Source organism: Cariama cristata, unplaced genomic scaffold (assembly GCF_000690535.1).
Source record: "Cariama cristata isolate BGI_N322 unplaced genomic scaffold, ASM69053v1 scaffold4878, whole genome shotgun sequence".
In the NCBI taxonomy this organism is placed as follows: Eukaryota; Metazoa; Chordata; class Aves; order Cariamiformes; family Cariamidae; genus Cariama; species Cariama cristata.
This window is the reverse complement of record NW_009632790.1, coordinates 54,298-70,656: the sequence shown is the minus strand read 5'-3', so window position 1 is coordinate 70,656 and position 16,359 is coordinate 54,298. Positions and strand designations below refer to the sequence as shown.

Below are 16,359 nucleotides of genomic sequence, written 5' to 3'. Positions count from 1 at the left end.
ACATGCTGACCATGGGGAACCAAAGTGCTAGGGACCAGGCTGTGGATCACGACACTCAGTGCTGAAACAAATGTCTTTTCAGTGACAAACTCTCAGAATGAGGAATAAGGAAAAAAATGACATAAGAACACCTGTGCATGCTGAAATGCCACTGCTTTTACTATCAACCTGTTCCAGCACACAAAGCAAGCCATGGGAACACATTGTGCCCAGGAACAAATTATGGTCATCCGAGGCATGGTGCCTTCCCAAAGAAATAAGACGAACATTTTCTGTGTTGGTGGTAGAGTCCCTGAAGAGATTTGGCCTAGACAGGCTTTTTGATGGTTCTTGTGGGACACATCTGCTTGAAACATTGAGTGGGTGGAAAAGATGAGGAAATGGGGCTAAGGTTTCTTTGGAGGATTATTACCCAGGTAGGACAAGTTTGCAGAGGGCCTGTGATATTTGTCAGTCAGAATAAGAGAAGGTTCTGAGGTCAAATGGCCTGGAGCACAGCACAGAATCTGCATGGGCTACTTGAGTGAAAAATTTCCATATTTGCATCTGGGCCAGCAGCTTCTTAGTTCATGAGTGGAACATTTAGACCAAGACTAGAGCTTGAGACATACAGCTATGGAAATGCAAAGATAGGAGTGTTTACCTACCCATGGCCTCACATGGTCACCTCTGCTCCTCTGGCTCTGCCACCTCAACCTTTGGAGACTCTAGGGTGGACTCCCCTTTCCCACAGCGTTCACATCTCCCTGTTTGCAGAGGGGAAGATTCTGGCTTTGCTTGGGCCCAGAGAGAATGAAAGAGCCCCAGAACCTCAGCAGTGACTACCTTCCCATCAGCCATGTACTTTTCTCTTCTCTTCACAAGAGTCACAAACTTTGGTCTGTGGGAAGGTCAGCTAGGGCAGTATTTTCACAGGGGTTGCCTTCAGTGAAGAAATACCCAGTGACTGCTCTGAGGAGCTTGGAGGTAGTCAGAGGAGACAAGTGTCCATCAAGGAAGGGGTCAGGAGATGAGGTGTGAGCCTTTACTGTCTCGTCCCTCACATGCCATGAACTGCCACCCTGATCTATAGACAATTCTTGTTGTTGCCCAGAATGATTTTGCCCAAGGCTGCATCATAATGACAATTTGAACCATGGAGACTCTTATTTATTCCTTCCCAGCTCAGTTTCCGTCAAACAAAGCCCCAATACTTCTCACAGATGGAGTCCTTTCTGAACAGTCTTCATCAGGCGAGGCAGAAGAAAGCTCATGACCTAGGACCAGCAGACCCAGGACAGTCTGGGAAAGAGAAAGACCACATGGCCACCCTACCGAGGCCTATCTGTAAATCCCACCAGGGGAAGATGACATGTTCCTCCTGCCTACCCTGCACCAGAGAAACCTGGTGCTGCGTTGTAAGCCTCCACACAAGACTCAGACTCACAACAACCTACAATCACTGTATGCTACAGGACCAATATTTTGAGCTGGGAACGTCATTAAGACCAGGAGGTGGGAGGTATTTGAGGGGAGGGAGAAGCGCAGAGCTAATTTAAATGAAGTTTAGTGAAGAGCCGTGTAGAAAAAGACTTGCTGTGGGAATGCAGGACATGGAGAGAGAAGTACTGTATGGGAATGTGTTTACAGCCTGAAGTCAGTCATCATTTCACCTGGAGGAGGGAGCATGCCTGTCATTCGAATTGGCAGCATGGGTGTGTGCATGTGGTAGGGCTTTGAGTGCACACCATGACGGTGAGTGCTGGACACTGTCCAGCACTAATAGTTACAGCAGTGGGTCTGGCTGGCCTTCAAAAACTCTGAGACCCTTTCCTGGCCGCAGAAGTATGTTTTAGGGTGAGTTAGTTCTGCAGATTTGGATAGGAACAGAAATACAATGAAAAATAAAAAAAACCAAAACCAACAAAAAACAAAGCAAAGCCCAGTCTGCTAGAAAACTAAAGATAAAACCCTCAAAAATTCTGGACCCACGAGTCTACATTTTAAAAATTTTACAGATGTACAGTATCTAATTAGCATTATATCAGATATACAACATGCCCATTTATTATAATTATGCTGGTTATATAATTTATATGCATGAAATGTAATTGTCTTCATGGTTAGGATTGATACTTAGTGGAATTGGAATTTGGAAGGTTTTCTTGGGGGGCCATTACATGGAGAGAAAATCGCAGAAAAATATCAACTTACTTTTTGGTAGACAGGCACCCTCAGCTTTGTGCTTCTGCTAAGGGCTAGAAAAAGATTTGCTACATATGGAGTTCTAGGTTGTAACTGAGAGGAGAAGATATGTTCAGAAACAGGGGAATTGGGCCAGTGGAAAACGCTATCAGGAAAATAAACTTCTGGGGAGAAATCCAGGCTTGGTGAAACATGTAGTAGCCTTGCCTTGCAGGGATCTCAGTGGAGTCAGGACTTCCCCCAGCACAGGTCAGCAGTTCGAAGCTGAACGAATTCTGGTGTAGCAGTGGCAAGAAGCTGGAGGAAGAGAAACCCCATTCCTCCTTCCTATTTACATGCTGGAGACACAAAGATACTAGAATGAGTGGAGAAAAGGGTCTAACAAGCATTTCGGCATATTTGTGCTTATTGAACACATCAACCCCACTACTTCCTACACTGAGAGAGCAGGCGATTTGTAGGCACTAGTATGTTTTTATCTTATGAGTATATTTAATATAAACTAATATTTTATTTCTCAGTCAGGCTATTCTTGTCCTTAGATCTGCCAGTCCCCTAGGAAAGTCTGCCCTTGAATTCGCTCCAAGGGTGATGAAGAACAGATGTATGCAGGCTGGCTGATATCGAGAGGTCTGGAGGTGATCCCCAGCAGCCAGAAGCTTACCTACTTGCTATAGAAAGGCCAAACATGAGGGTTGACCTGAGGACCAAGAACAGGGCCCCTTCCCATCAGGATGGAGTGCTGCATTTCCTCCTCTCTGTCTTGGGCTGCATGAGACTTCTTCTACTTGTAGCAAATGAAAAGTCCTAAATTCATAAAACCAATGAGATAATGCAAGTGAGCCCTTGGAAGGAGCTATCTACTATTATGGCTTTCTTTGACAGAAACTGGTGCACGTCAGGAAATTTCCTCTATTATCCCTCACTATCGTCTATTTGCTTGCTTGGGTTCTTCTTATGTCACTGATGAAGGGGTGGCTTTAAAAACAACAACATGGATGGGACTGTCAGAGAAGTCTTTTCAGACACTGAGTTATTAGAGGTTATCTTGGCCTGTAAGGCCACTGCAGTATAGGGTGCTGTGGCCACCCCAGTCCTTAATGAGTATCTACAATGCACGAGGTCATATCAAACAGTCACCTCTGTTTTGCTCGCTGTGCGGTAGTGATGGTGATGTCCTGGAATATAATGCAGTTGTTCTACCGTGTTGTGCCGTCGGGAGGCGAATGCTTGGCGCTTGGCAGAGGTTGGGTTCATACCTAAGGTATTGTACAAGTTATTTGAGGCACTAGGATGGGAGTGCATTTTTGTCATCCTGTAGCGATCCAAGACGGGTGTTGATACAAAGACATCTGTGTGTGACAATGCCCGCGACATAGACTGCTCGGGGTACCCTGACCGCTCCGGGGAGAGTAGGGGGTCTTGGGAGTGGAGGCGTTCTGCGGACAGAAGCTGCTCGTCTGAGAGGATCCGTTCATAGGACATGCTAAACTCCTCTGGCATGATCCTCTCAGGAGACAGCACTCTGTCCTGGGACATGGCCCTGATGGGACGGCGGGGCCTGTCCCTGTGGTTGGTCTGTTGAGACATTTTGATGACGTTGATAGGGAGTGTGCCCCGGGCTGCCAGGTCAGGTAGATGTCTCCTCCTCATGTAGTATTCATCAGCCTCTTTGTCAGCTGTGGGGAAGGAAAAGGAACAGTTAGAAATGTCAGACCGCTGTCCCATGGAGTGAAAAGGGGCTGTGTACAGCACACAGCCTTGGAGCAGCCTCCTGGTGAGACCTGAGGGACCATCTACCAGCAGCTGGGCCTGGGCATGGACATCCATATCAGGATGCTGCCTGTCAAAGAGACATCAGCCCTGTGTGGGTTGTGTCGTCATGGGCTTATGGCAGACAAAGAGAGTTAAAATTGCATGCAGACAGGTGTAAGTCCCTGTGCAATGCATCACACCCTCTCACACCATGACACAACAGACCTCATATGATGTTGAGTCCAGACCATGGTATTACATGATTTACATGAACAGCAAGTTATGTAGAAATTATCAACTGTCACCTTCACAATACTCTTACAAAGAAAGCACAGGGAAAGTGAACTGAGGCAGCCAAGTTCCAAACTCATACCTCATTTCTGGCCTCAGATGCGGATGTGCTTTGGAATCCATGAGTGATCTCATCATATTTTGAATTACTGTTTTTGAATATTTGTAAATGTGATCACGAAGTAAGTTTGGTGGACATGGGATGTTCTCTCTGAGTCACTGAATCACCTGCCTAAGGTTTCATTTTCTGTTTTTTCAGACATGTTGGTTGATGTAATATAATTTATTCCATGGAATGTTTCTTGCCTAGTCTGCTTCTTTTGTGTCTTAAATGATTTCTTTGTTGCTCAGAAACTCAGCACACACCCATCCACGCACCCTTCTCTTTTTGGCTTTCAGATGAATGCCTCAGACTCAGAGAGGATGTCAGCTACTGCAGATGTATCCTGATATATCACTTTAATCCTACAGCAGCTGGAATGACCTGATTCAACCAACTTGTAATTTGAAGAAGCAACTCCACAAATATTTCAGATTTTTTTTAAAAAAAAAACGACAGAAACACAAAAACTTTCTGGTAAACCCATTTGATGTTCATATGGCTTAAATTGGGGTACTGGGATTACCCACCTGGAAGGAGGATTAGCGGTCCTTGGGCTTCAAGCCCAGTGCAGCTTGTGAACTGTCATGATGCGCCTTTGGTTGCAGAGGTGTAAAGCACAAAACATCAGTCCCTTACCAGAAATATACAGTCATAAGTGGAAGAGCACAACGCTGGACTCTGTGGGTCAGGGGATGGAGGCACGTTTAATGATCAGCTGATCATCTATATGAGCATTCTTCCTCATTTCTTTATTTGAGATGTTTTCTTGATGTGTCCAAAAGCATCTCCCATCCTTTCTGGCTCATCAGTAACTTTGGAAGACCCCAGAGTGAGACCCATCGCAGACACCCGGCAGGTAGCCATCCTCTCCTTGGAGAAGACAGCACAATACCCACTGGTGTGCAGGAAGGAGATTCCTTATGGAAAGGTAAAGCAAATTTCTCCACCTTACAGAGGAAACAAGGTTTCTTGTGAAGTGACCTTATGGGAGCAGCCTGGCATAGAGACTACAGAGCTGGGAACACACACGCATGATCCAATATGCACTTCCCCTACCAGTCTTGAGTCAAGCGTTGAGCAAAGACATCATCTCCTATACATCCAGGTCAGCTCCTGGGATCTGTCTTAAAATTCTTTTGGAAAGTCTTTTGCTTATAAGACAAGTATGATAAAGATATGTCATAATGACAATAAAGAGGAACTCCATTGATTTTCTCAGCTCCAGTATTTCATTCAGTAGCAGATGATGTAAGATGGGAAAGTATCAGATGGTGGAAGAGGAAAATTTCACATGCATGGAGTTTCTGAGGGTGCCTGAGTGATAAAGAACAAAGCTCTACTGCAGGACAGTCTGGGCAATCATGAGGTGGATGAGGTAGATGGTCCCACTTCTGATGCTTAGAGTCTCTGTAGGCATTCAACAGACCTAGTAGTTAAATATGATGTGGAAATTTCCTATTTCCTCAGACATAGCCATAAATCTGTAGGTTTTATGCACCACATTGGCTAAGAAATGAAGATAAGCAGCTGGCTGACCCATGAGGCAGAGTGTTTTTGGAGGAAATGTCGATGTCTTATGATACTTGACTGGCGCTGACAACATCCCAGAAGTTTGCTCACGAGAGAACAGTTACACATTGGTGCCTTAAGGTCTTCAGCCAAACCCTTTAGTGCTGTAAGCATCCTTTGCTGGATGATCTCACTCACTAGTTTCCCCATCTTTCTCCCACATATTCATCAATCTCTTCAGTGTCTCCTGGACCCTGCTCCTCACAGTCCTGTGAACAGTCCACATAACCCAGAGGATCTGTGAGGAGGATGGTTGACTTCCCTTGTCTCAGCATCCAAAAGTACAAGTTGAGAACATGTATGCTGAGATGCATAGCCTGTTGGCACCGCTGTTGCTGCCAATCTCTTCTTTACAGTCCACACAGCACCAAGGCGTGAGGATTACCAAGAGCTCTCCTGTACTGACATGCTTGTTGCTGATGGGATTTGGTCTCCAGAGTATATATTGTAGGAATGTCTTTTTTTGCAATCAAAAACTTCTTGGAAGAACATCTCATTGCAAACGCCAGACAGCAACTCCCCTGACCTCAAACTCTTGTGTCTTTAAAATCACCTTCTAGGAAGCCTGAGAGAGACTGGGGAAATTTTATATGGCCACAGTCATTTTAGACACTTTTATTCTAGAATGCGGCCATAGCTAGACTTGCACACACTCAGTGTGCACAGGCTTGATAATGATGCTTGAGGCTGGATGCAGAATAGGAGCTAAGCAATTAGCACTCTGGCACTTGGCCTATGCTCTGGATGAAAGAAGTTCCGCTGGATTTGCCCAAGTGGCTCTAAATAGATATAATTAAAGCAGACAACATCCCAAATGAAGAAGTGCTTCGATGCTCACACCTAGCTGTGGTAATTACCAGCAGGAGCTAAACCAGCTTATGCGAGGCTTAAAGCAGTCTGAGTCTGCTTGCGAGGTGGCAAAACCAGCTGATTAAAAGTGGTCTGAAGTTGTTCCTTGCTAATTTAGACAAAAAATGCAGCATGCTCTACACTTAAAATTTTTTTTCCAATTAGGAGCATTAAAAATATCCTTTCCTTCCCTCTTCCATCCCTGTGAACTGTTTAGAAGTCTGCATGGCCTTTTGCTGGCAGTGGCTAAACCTTCCAGGGAACTGATTTAATTTCAAAGGTGATTCTAAGCTCATAGGGGCTGTCTCCTCTCATGATGCTGAGAGACACATGTAGATGTTGGCACAGATATTCTGGGAACACCAGGTGTAGGTAAACTTCACATCTCCATCTCAAAGGAATCAAAGCTGAAATGGCAGTTTCCCGTGCTGGTTTAAGTAGACACCAGACAGACATCTAATAGGCTATCGCCTTTGAAAGGTGGTGTCAGTTCATGAGCATTGCTGAACCAGTCACAGAGAACATAGCTTGACGAGAGGCCGAGAGTGGTGTATGACACACATGCCTTCGTGCCAAGGGCAAAGCTCAGCACAGCTCTGTAACTACAGTGTTTCTGCACCCAGGGAAAGCAACAAAACAAATACAGCTCCAGGCTTTTGAGATTAGAGGCACCAAGTACTTCACCCAGTGAGTGGGGGTAGGAAATGTGGATATCTAGTTGCATAGTTTGCTCAAATCAAAATGTCTCCAGGACTTGAAACCATCTAGTCTGATTCTTCTCATCCTCATTGCACCAGCAAGTTCACTGGGATAGTGAGGCTCTGATACTGCTACCCCTTATCTTTTCATTGATGATCACATGATAACTGACATTTGTAGTTTTAGCTGAAATAAAATTACAATCAAATATGTTTCTCCTTCATGGATGTGCTTATAAATTCAAAAATGTGTCTTAAGTGGATTCCAAAAGGCCAGAAATGATGAGCAGACAGAAAGAAATCACTGGTGTATTGATTGACAGAAATTTCTCTTTTTTAAAATCAATCTCATACTCCTGGGGTTTCAGTCATGTTTTTCAGACACTTGGAAGTGGAATTACTGGAAATCACATTTTCTGCACAATTTCTGGGCTTTTTTCATTGGTTTTGTTTTTTTTTCCCCCACCTTTTCTTTCCTCCTTCGGCAGTTTCTAGAACATTGACCAGGGCTGGTCTCATCAAACTTCAGAAGTACTTGAGCGCTTCATGTGACTTGGCTTTAGGATAAGCTGATTTGCCCTCAGCTTTTTTCTTCTGTTTGGAGCGAGAGCCCCAAATGAGTGCTCTTACTCACACATCTCACCTCAACATGTCTAAGATACCATCATAGAAAGGCAGAGCACAGCTCCTCTGCCACTGTAATTAGAGAAATGAGGTACATTTGTGGCTTTCTGGGAAAAGAATGCAGAAAAGCCAAAGATATTTTTTCTTCCCTTGGTTGTATGTTAACATGGTTAAAATATGTGCATACATGCATATATGTAAGGCCATTACAGTAATTTCTTTGCTTTTCATACTCTACAGTTCCAGTGTATTTCCTCTTTGGGCTTGTCTCCTGTTTTAATTGGCTTTAACATTTTCAAGCTGCCTAGTCATTTGTGAAGATTCTTTAGCCAATACCAAGTGTGTTAATATGCCTGAAAATATTAGCTTACTTCCTGACTGACCTTTCTCACTTAGCTGGAAACAACGATTCCCTGGAGTGCTGGGCAGGACAGAATTGATAGAGCTGCTCTTGGTCAGCTGCGTGTTCCCACACCCACTCACCCGCCACTGCTCTTCCCACGTGCCAGCCTGCCAGGACAAAGCTGCATAGGGCTTCCCATGGAGGTGGTACACTGTCCCTCAGAGATCCTCCTGCCTGACTTCACAGGTAGCAACCCCAGATGGGCTTCCTGTTGTCTATGCCTTGAAGTAAGAGCAGGGGAGGTAAACAGCCATGGAAGCAGAAAGCTCACTGTTTCCATGGGATCTGGCCCTGGCTGGCTTCTACGCAGACAGCAACCTGTTTCCTATCGCTCCTAAAAGGCCTGGACCATCTTCAAGCCCCTATTCTGGAAGGAGAAGAAGCTATGGTGAGGAGAAGAAGCCATGGTGCTGCTTTCTCAGTCAAATGCCAGCAGAGGTGAGTGCCCACCCTGCAAATCCAGCATTGAGGATCTCCCCTCCCAAGCTGGGCACATTCCCCAGGGATGTACAGGAGCAGGTAGCAGGTATAGCTCATCTCTTCCTTGTTGCACGAATTGCTTAGATGAGTCTCCTTAAGTGGGATGTACTTCATTAAGCTCTAGGCATCAAAAATTAGACGACTTATCCAGCAAAGAGCTAGGTAGTTTACCAGAGCAACTCTGGTGTCATTGAGAGACTGCAACCTTCAGAGGGTTCATATGGAGCTGACTCTCCTTCATGGATTATAGAGATGCCTGCATCAAACAGACAGGCAAGGTGCCTGATAGCTGAATGGCTAAAGTAGGGTGAGGTGGATCTGAGCATACCCTTGTTGAGCTCCGTCTCCTCATCTCTGGCAAGGGGACACTAAATATTTTTTCTTTCTGAGTATGCCTAGATTATTCAATTTAGGTGTTCTTGGGCAGAAACTGTCTTTCACTATCTGTCTCTGCTAACTATAGGAAAATAAGTGACCTTTAGCTGTCTGGCAAGCCTGAAGAAACCCAGACAAATAGCTGAAATAGATTTTTAAAAGTATCTAATGCCTTTTGCTTTACTCAAATAGAAATATAATGTTTGTTAATGAGCTCTTCACAACATTCATTTATTTTAACCATGGCAGGGAGTTCATTAGAAACAAGTGATTTTAAATATGAAAAATAAAACCCTAATAATTAATTTGCAAAGCCTTGTATTTACATACTATTTTTTCCAGATCTTGCATTGCCTTTAGCTCCTTCATATAGAATAGTAAAATGATATTTCTGGAATTTTACAAGGGAAGGTCTAGGCACTGTGTGCCTATTTTCCATTGGCTCTGGAGAAGACCAGCTAAAAGAAAGTGATTCAGTGACTCTACATGTGCTGAGCATATGCAAACCCAGTGGGATCATGGAGTGCTTAGCACCTTTAGAGCTGAAACTGCTTGTTTAGTTACTCAAACATGTAGTGTGAGGCAGTTGGTTTGACATTTGTCAGCTGCTTTGCGGGAGAATGGATTAGTGCCTTGCAAAGATGACTGAACTATATCTAGACCTGCTATTGATGGGTAAATAGCTGGTATTTCCATTGCAGTGTGCAGAGATTCTTTTCTAGAGTTGATGCTGCTGAAAAGTTAAGAAGATGAATGAACCCCACTGTAGCCAATGGCCAAAGACCAACTCTCCTTGTTCTTAGATTCCTGTTGACTGTCAGGTATCCTCTGAATGGGGACAGGGATGCTAACCATCCAGAGGGTCAGGAAAAGCTCGAGAGAGGGATGCTGAATATGCTTAGCACATTCTTGAGGACATTTAATCTTGGCACCTTAATACAAGACTATTTTTGTCATTTTAGACAAATACCTAGGAAATGCAGTGCTAGAGTTCAATACTTACTCCCTTCATCTGTGATCTACTGAGGGGCAGGTTGAGCAGGTAGGGACCTGTCCTTTCTTCAACTGCTGAGCAAAATTTTCTGCACCTGATGGGTCAGACTGCTAAGACATCACTTAGTAAGGTATTGCTCAGATGGCATTGCTTGTTGTGCGTGAATTTATACTTGGTGTGAGTCAGGTAAGCACTGTAGGTATAGGTAGAGGATAGTGTTCAAATCTGACATTCATTTCCAGAAGTTGGCTGTGGAAGAGGTGGAAGTTTCAGTTAGCATTTATTTGTGTTTTTTTAATGTTTCAGTGAGATACATCAATAACTTTAACATGGAGCTCAAAGAGATTTCACTGGAAGAGGCCCTGACCATCCCCTGCGTCATGATAGGAGCAGCCATTGTTGCTGTTCCTGGTGGGCACTTCTCTAACCTGTTCTCAACGCTGCTGGGACAGAGGTATCCCAGACTCTGAATAAGAAGTGTGTATCGCAGGTAATCCCAGGCACTGCAAACCAATTACAAATGAGACAGCAGTTTTCGGGGCTATCCAGAGGGTATACTTTTCGTGCTGAGAAATTTTCATTTCAACTGAGAAATGAAAATAATCACCTCAAAACAGGGACATTTTAAAGCAGTAATATTACAATGCTGTGATTTCAAGAACTTTCCAATATCTGACAGTATCATCAAAGCTGCTCAAGAACATAGACAATTCATCACTGGGATTCAGAGAGGGAAAAATTCTTATGGTCGGGAGTGTGAGATCCAAATGTTACCAAAGCTCAGGGCAGAAGCTGAATTGTGGTCATGGCACTCTGAACAGGGAAGATGACAGGCTCCAATCACAAAATACCTCACATATGTTGTCCAACATGGTTAAGCACATGCTTACTTTTGAGTACATCAAATGTATTTACCTTAATGTTAAACATGTACCTAAGTCCCACGTTGAAGTGCTAAGGAGTGGGCTGACATTTTTATATGCAACATTTCCATTCCATTTTCTCTTCTGAAAAATCTTCCACAGAAATTTCTTACGGACAGTCCAAGGGCTTCCCTGCCATTTAATTTTGTATGCCTCACTTAGCTGGCTAAATTGGGAATTCAGATTTTTATACAGACTAAGGAAGTAGGATCTGCTCCTCATCCTCACCTACCCTCAATGAAGCTATTGCAAGTACAAACACCTAAGTTATTTCTCTAAATTAGGCAGTGTGAATACATGACTGCATCAAGAAACTGCTCATGGAAACATACATACTATAAACCTAGTGTCAGTCTGGACAGAGCATTTGCCCACACAAATATCACTTACTTCATAATCCCACCAAAGCTGAAGAGTTTGCCATCAGCAAAGGTGATGGGCTGGAGAATTACAGGAAAGTTGGCAGAACAATACAATATACAGAACAGTGAGAAAGAACAGATACTAACTAGTGTGAACAGGATAGTGAGCAACATGCTGAAATATTAGAGATGCACCGTAGATCATTGTACAACACAGGTCAGGACCAGATCCAGACACATACACCACAAAAGATGACAGATTGCAGCACTGCTCAAGGTAGGCAGGTGTGCTCTTACTGAAATAGATGCTCCCAACCATTTCAGCAGCTTTCTGTTGGTCTGAGTTTGTCATCTGGCTCCAGCTATCCCTCTGGAAAGTGAGATATCTGCCCTGGGTACAGCGAGGTGAGCTCACCTGGTCTGAGGTAGCCAGCTGGCTCATCTCGACTCCAGCAGAAAGAAAAAGGGTTCTCAGATGACTCCATCAGGAGCAGATATGAGGTGGAATAGTGGGAGGCAGCACAGCAAGGAGGTCAATAAGCAAATAACCACATGTGTTCTTACAGTAATGAAGTGACTCTTTCTCTATACTCTTCCTTGATGGGAAGCGACAGTCAAAAGAATCATTATCAGAGATGCCAACTTGGGTAGTACAACAGAGGGAAGAAGGTTATTGCTTTAACATTGTGCCCACTGTGGCTTACAAGCAAATGAGATACAAAGGAAATGAAATGAGCTGACACCTACTTAGTCTCTTCAGAGAAGAATATTTACTTGGGTTTGTCTTGACTGCAGACTCATAGGATGGTGGGAGGTGAGAGAGATTCTGGAAGGACCGGGAGAAGGACAGATCATAGGGTTCGGTGGCGGAAGTAAGGATATTGTTCATTCGTGGCTTGTCTGCAAAAGAAAAAAAAACAGAGAAATGCATGTATACAGTGTGCACCAACTAAGCTGAGAGAGGTAAGCCATTCCCACAAACTCTGGCAGGGAGAAGAGCTGTATCTGAGTCAGCCTCAGCGACAGGCTGTTGGACATAATTCAAATTGGCACCAGTGAAAAATGGATCCTGTGGCATTGTTTCCTTGCCCACGGCAATTATGGCGAGAAGCAAACTGATGCCTTGGAAGTACCTGGACTGACCAGCTCTTCTAACAGCTAGACAGTGGGTCTGGCAGACTCTTAGTCACCTCACGTATCATGGAGGGCTGTGTCATGGTGCTGTGGACTGACCCCATTGCAGCCTGCATGAGTTCAGGCAGCAACACCTACCTTTACCCGAGCAAACTGTGCTTTCCACCCTCAGAGACATGGGAATGAGTCTATGGGATTATTTTAACTGGGTTTGATAATCAAATTGCTCTCTCATTTTGCCAGATTTCTGATTAACGCTCTGAACCTGGAGGCTCTTGGGCAAAGCCAGTCTGTGGCCCCAAGGCTTCTGGTGGGCTCTACAGATGTCCATGCTTCCCCTGCACACAGGAAAGTGTGAAGCGGAGTTGTGAGGTGCACATCTGGGTGCAGTCAGAAGACAAGACAAGGTTTGGAGAAATTCCTGAGGCAGGAAAGGAGGTACCATCCCTGAGGGGTGGAGAATGCTCCTCTACTTATTTTCATTTTGTTGCTTACTCAGGGAGTCCCTAGCCAGTGTCAAAATGCCTACTGTCAGGATGCTAATGCTGAAGGCACTGTCAATAAAGATTACCACTGAGCCTGGATGTTAAAATTCAAGTCCAGACAATCTGCAGAGTTTTGAAATCTTGATCCTTTGCTGCAAGCTGGATGGAAAATGGATTTTCATCAGCTCAGCCAAGGGACTGGGACCTGTTGAACTATATTTATAACTCCCAGATGTTCAGATATTAAAATAAGCAGATACAAGAGTATTAAAAATAGCAGGATCTTCAATTACTAGAAGCAAAGCTAGGACAGTCTACAGTGGGCTCTGTGGGAGCTTGCAGCAGTGATGGGATTGCAATAGCTGAGTCAAAAGTCCAAGGAGGTGGCTACTTCAAGTATAGTCTGAAAATGAAATCAGAGGGCCAAATTCTCTGATACAGAGAGGAGTGGCAGAAAGACCAATTCTTGGGTTCACACATTCCTCTTGTGCACCCCTCTAAAGTGTGCTCATAAAGAGCAATGCAACGTGTGCTTAATACGCACTCACATGCCTCAAGATTCCTCTTACCGACTCTGAACCGTGGACTGGTTGAGATTAAAGCACAGATTCTGCCCAAAAACTAGACCAACAGGGGTTCACCTCGACAAATGTGTTGGCTTTGTGCAGCATCCAAACAATTACTAACTTCTCCCTTCTCCCAGAAAAAATTTAAACAAAAACAACCTAAGTAGAGTGCAGATATTTCAGCAGACATTTTTCTAGACCTGAGTCAAAAATTAAACTCTTCCCTGAAAAAACATTTGCAGGAGTCAGGCCATCTCCTCCTCTGCTGCCTTTCTCCTATATGGAGTCCTGTTTGTGTTAGACAGCAGAATATCTTCCTCCTGAGTGCTCACATTTCGCTACATCCTTGGTGCTCTCTGTTGCTTAGAAATGGGCCCAGCAGTTCCCACGCATCTTTGTACGTGGGAATGCAGATCTGCCTCCACAACTTTCCTCCCACTGTGACTTCCCCTATGTATTTTAAACCTTCTATCACCTACCTTTCACGTTGCACACATGCTTCTCAGTCAAAGGAAGGCTAAGACAGTCTTGTCTTCCAGCTTAAACCTGCTCATCGTTTCCCAAAACCAGCATGGTCAGGGTCAGAGCACTCCTCTGCAGCTCTCAGCAGAGTTACATGGCCAGTGCTTAATTGAGGCACCTGAGACATTTGGGGTATGGCAGGGTATCTAAGACATCCACAAAGGACTGAAAGGAGTGATCTGCGATCTATTAGAGATCTGATGCCATCTATGTTGAGGCACTTGAATTACAACTACCATGTCAACAAACTCAACACTTGATCCTTCCTGCCCCTGTCATCACTGATTCCATGCACTCTGCTGCTCCATGACTTTCCTCACAACAAAGCTTTCTGCATAACAAATCACAACAGTGTGCTCTTTCCCAGCTATGTCCAGGGTATCACTGTGAGTGGAGGAATAGCTTCCCCTCTCCTTGAGCACCAGTCTGGCACCAACATGGGATACCCCATCTTGTGTGATCCCCCACCTCTGCCAGCACATCAAGATGAGGGGGAAGGAAACTGCTTTGTCAGGAGCAGGGCTTTGCACATTTCAGCAAGCACCTGCATGCTGTCCTTTGGGTTCGACAACTGACAGCCAATGTCAGCCACCCTGCAGAAAAAAAACTGCCCAACCTTCTGCCAGAGCATCATTTTGTTCCCAATTCTGAGAAATTGCGAGGCACTTTCTTACAGAATTTAAAAATGGTGAAAATTTCCTCTTAACAATGTAATAACCATCTTGATTAATAAACTGTTCTTTCCTACTGCTTACATATGTCTCTGCACTCCTGGAATACGGTTATTGTCTGGCGAAAAGAACATAGCCCCAAGTGAGCATATAGCTATTGTGTCATCTCTCTGAGAACATTATTTTCTTGCTGATGACTTCAATCCATGTCTAATAAACTGACTGCAGGATTAGGAAGTGCATCGTAATCATCAGGACGCTGGAAACAATTGATTAGATATTATCCAGTAAATAGAGACTATATCAGCATTGAAACTATGTCCCCACTCCTATTTGTGCTTGTGCTGCAAGGACCCTGGGGTAACATCTCTTTGCAAATTTCTCAGCCAGAACCTGTATCTAATCTCCATTTTGCATGGAGGTTTGGACATGCTGAAATAAACCCAGTCATATATGTGGAATTTGTGTTCTGTGCCAAAGCAGGAGCATTAATTGACTGCTTGCATGAGGTGTGTGAAATTAAGTGTCACACTTTTATCTGATGGGCTTGTGCAGAATCAGTACATCTTCTTACTACTTTTTCCATCCAGTCAGTCAGGAGCAGACCATAATGATTCTGGAAAATGAGAAGTCACCTTGAAATCCACTACTCATCATTCAGCAAAATAAGGGATAAACTGAAATGACCAAAGATAATTTCAGATGTCTTTTACATAATGTAATTTGAGGGCAAGATCAGAGAACTGAGAGACTCTAGTAAGGAGAAATATCTTGTACAATTTATATTCTGAGATCAGTTCAGCAGAAGTTTCTTAGTAGTTCTTCACTCCTGCAATATATTTGAGTCATGCTTTTCTCTGGTCTCCTTTTTGCGTGTGGTGTTTGTTGGCTCCTATGGAAGACGCAGGACATAATTAGTTAATGAGATCTAAATAAAAAGCTCTTCCCATTCCCTGAAAGGCAGCTGAGGTTGTATGCCGCTCTGTTCCCCAGCGTTCCCACTCATTCCAGTCCAACTCTACATTCTAGGCAACGTGAGACGACCACTGGAAAATAGACAATTTCCCGTGGTTACTGGGATTACCTTTGAAAGCTGGTATCCACATTTTCCTCACCACCAACCTGCAGCTACATGTCATTTTCTGCCTCTCTGATACATCATGCATTCTGGGCACAATTTGCAAAGTTATTTGCAGAAGAACGTGGAAGAAATGAAACTCGCCCAGTGCATAGCACATACAACAGAGATGGGAACATCATTCAGCAGTGTCTTCTCTCTTAGTTTCTAAATTCTTTTTGATACAGCCTCGAAGCAACCACAACTTTTCACAGCCAATGCAAGATCTTAAAATTCTGCCAGTGTGTCTCTGA

At 44.1% G+C, this 16,359-nt stretch overlaps 1 protein-coding gene across 1 annotated transcript; it reads right to left on the bottom strand.

The window, feature by feature from the left end:
• Positions 1-3,312: 3,312 nt before the first annotated feature.
• LOC104166536 (protein shisa-6 homolog) lies at positions 3,313-12,510 on the bottom strand (the record flags this gene model as incomplete). The annotated part of the gene is made up of 2 exons (XM_009706499.1): positions 3,313-3,863; positions 12,385-12,510. Coding segments are annotated over 2 exons (677 nt in total), but the record flags the coding sequence as incomplete, so codon positions are not given.
• Positions 12,511-16,359: the final 3,849 nt, after the last annotated feature.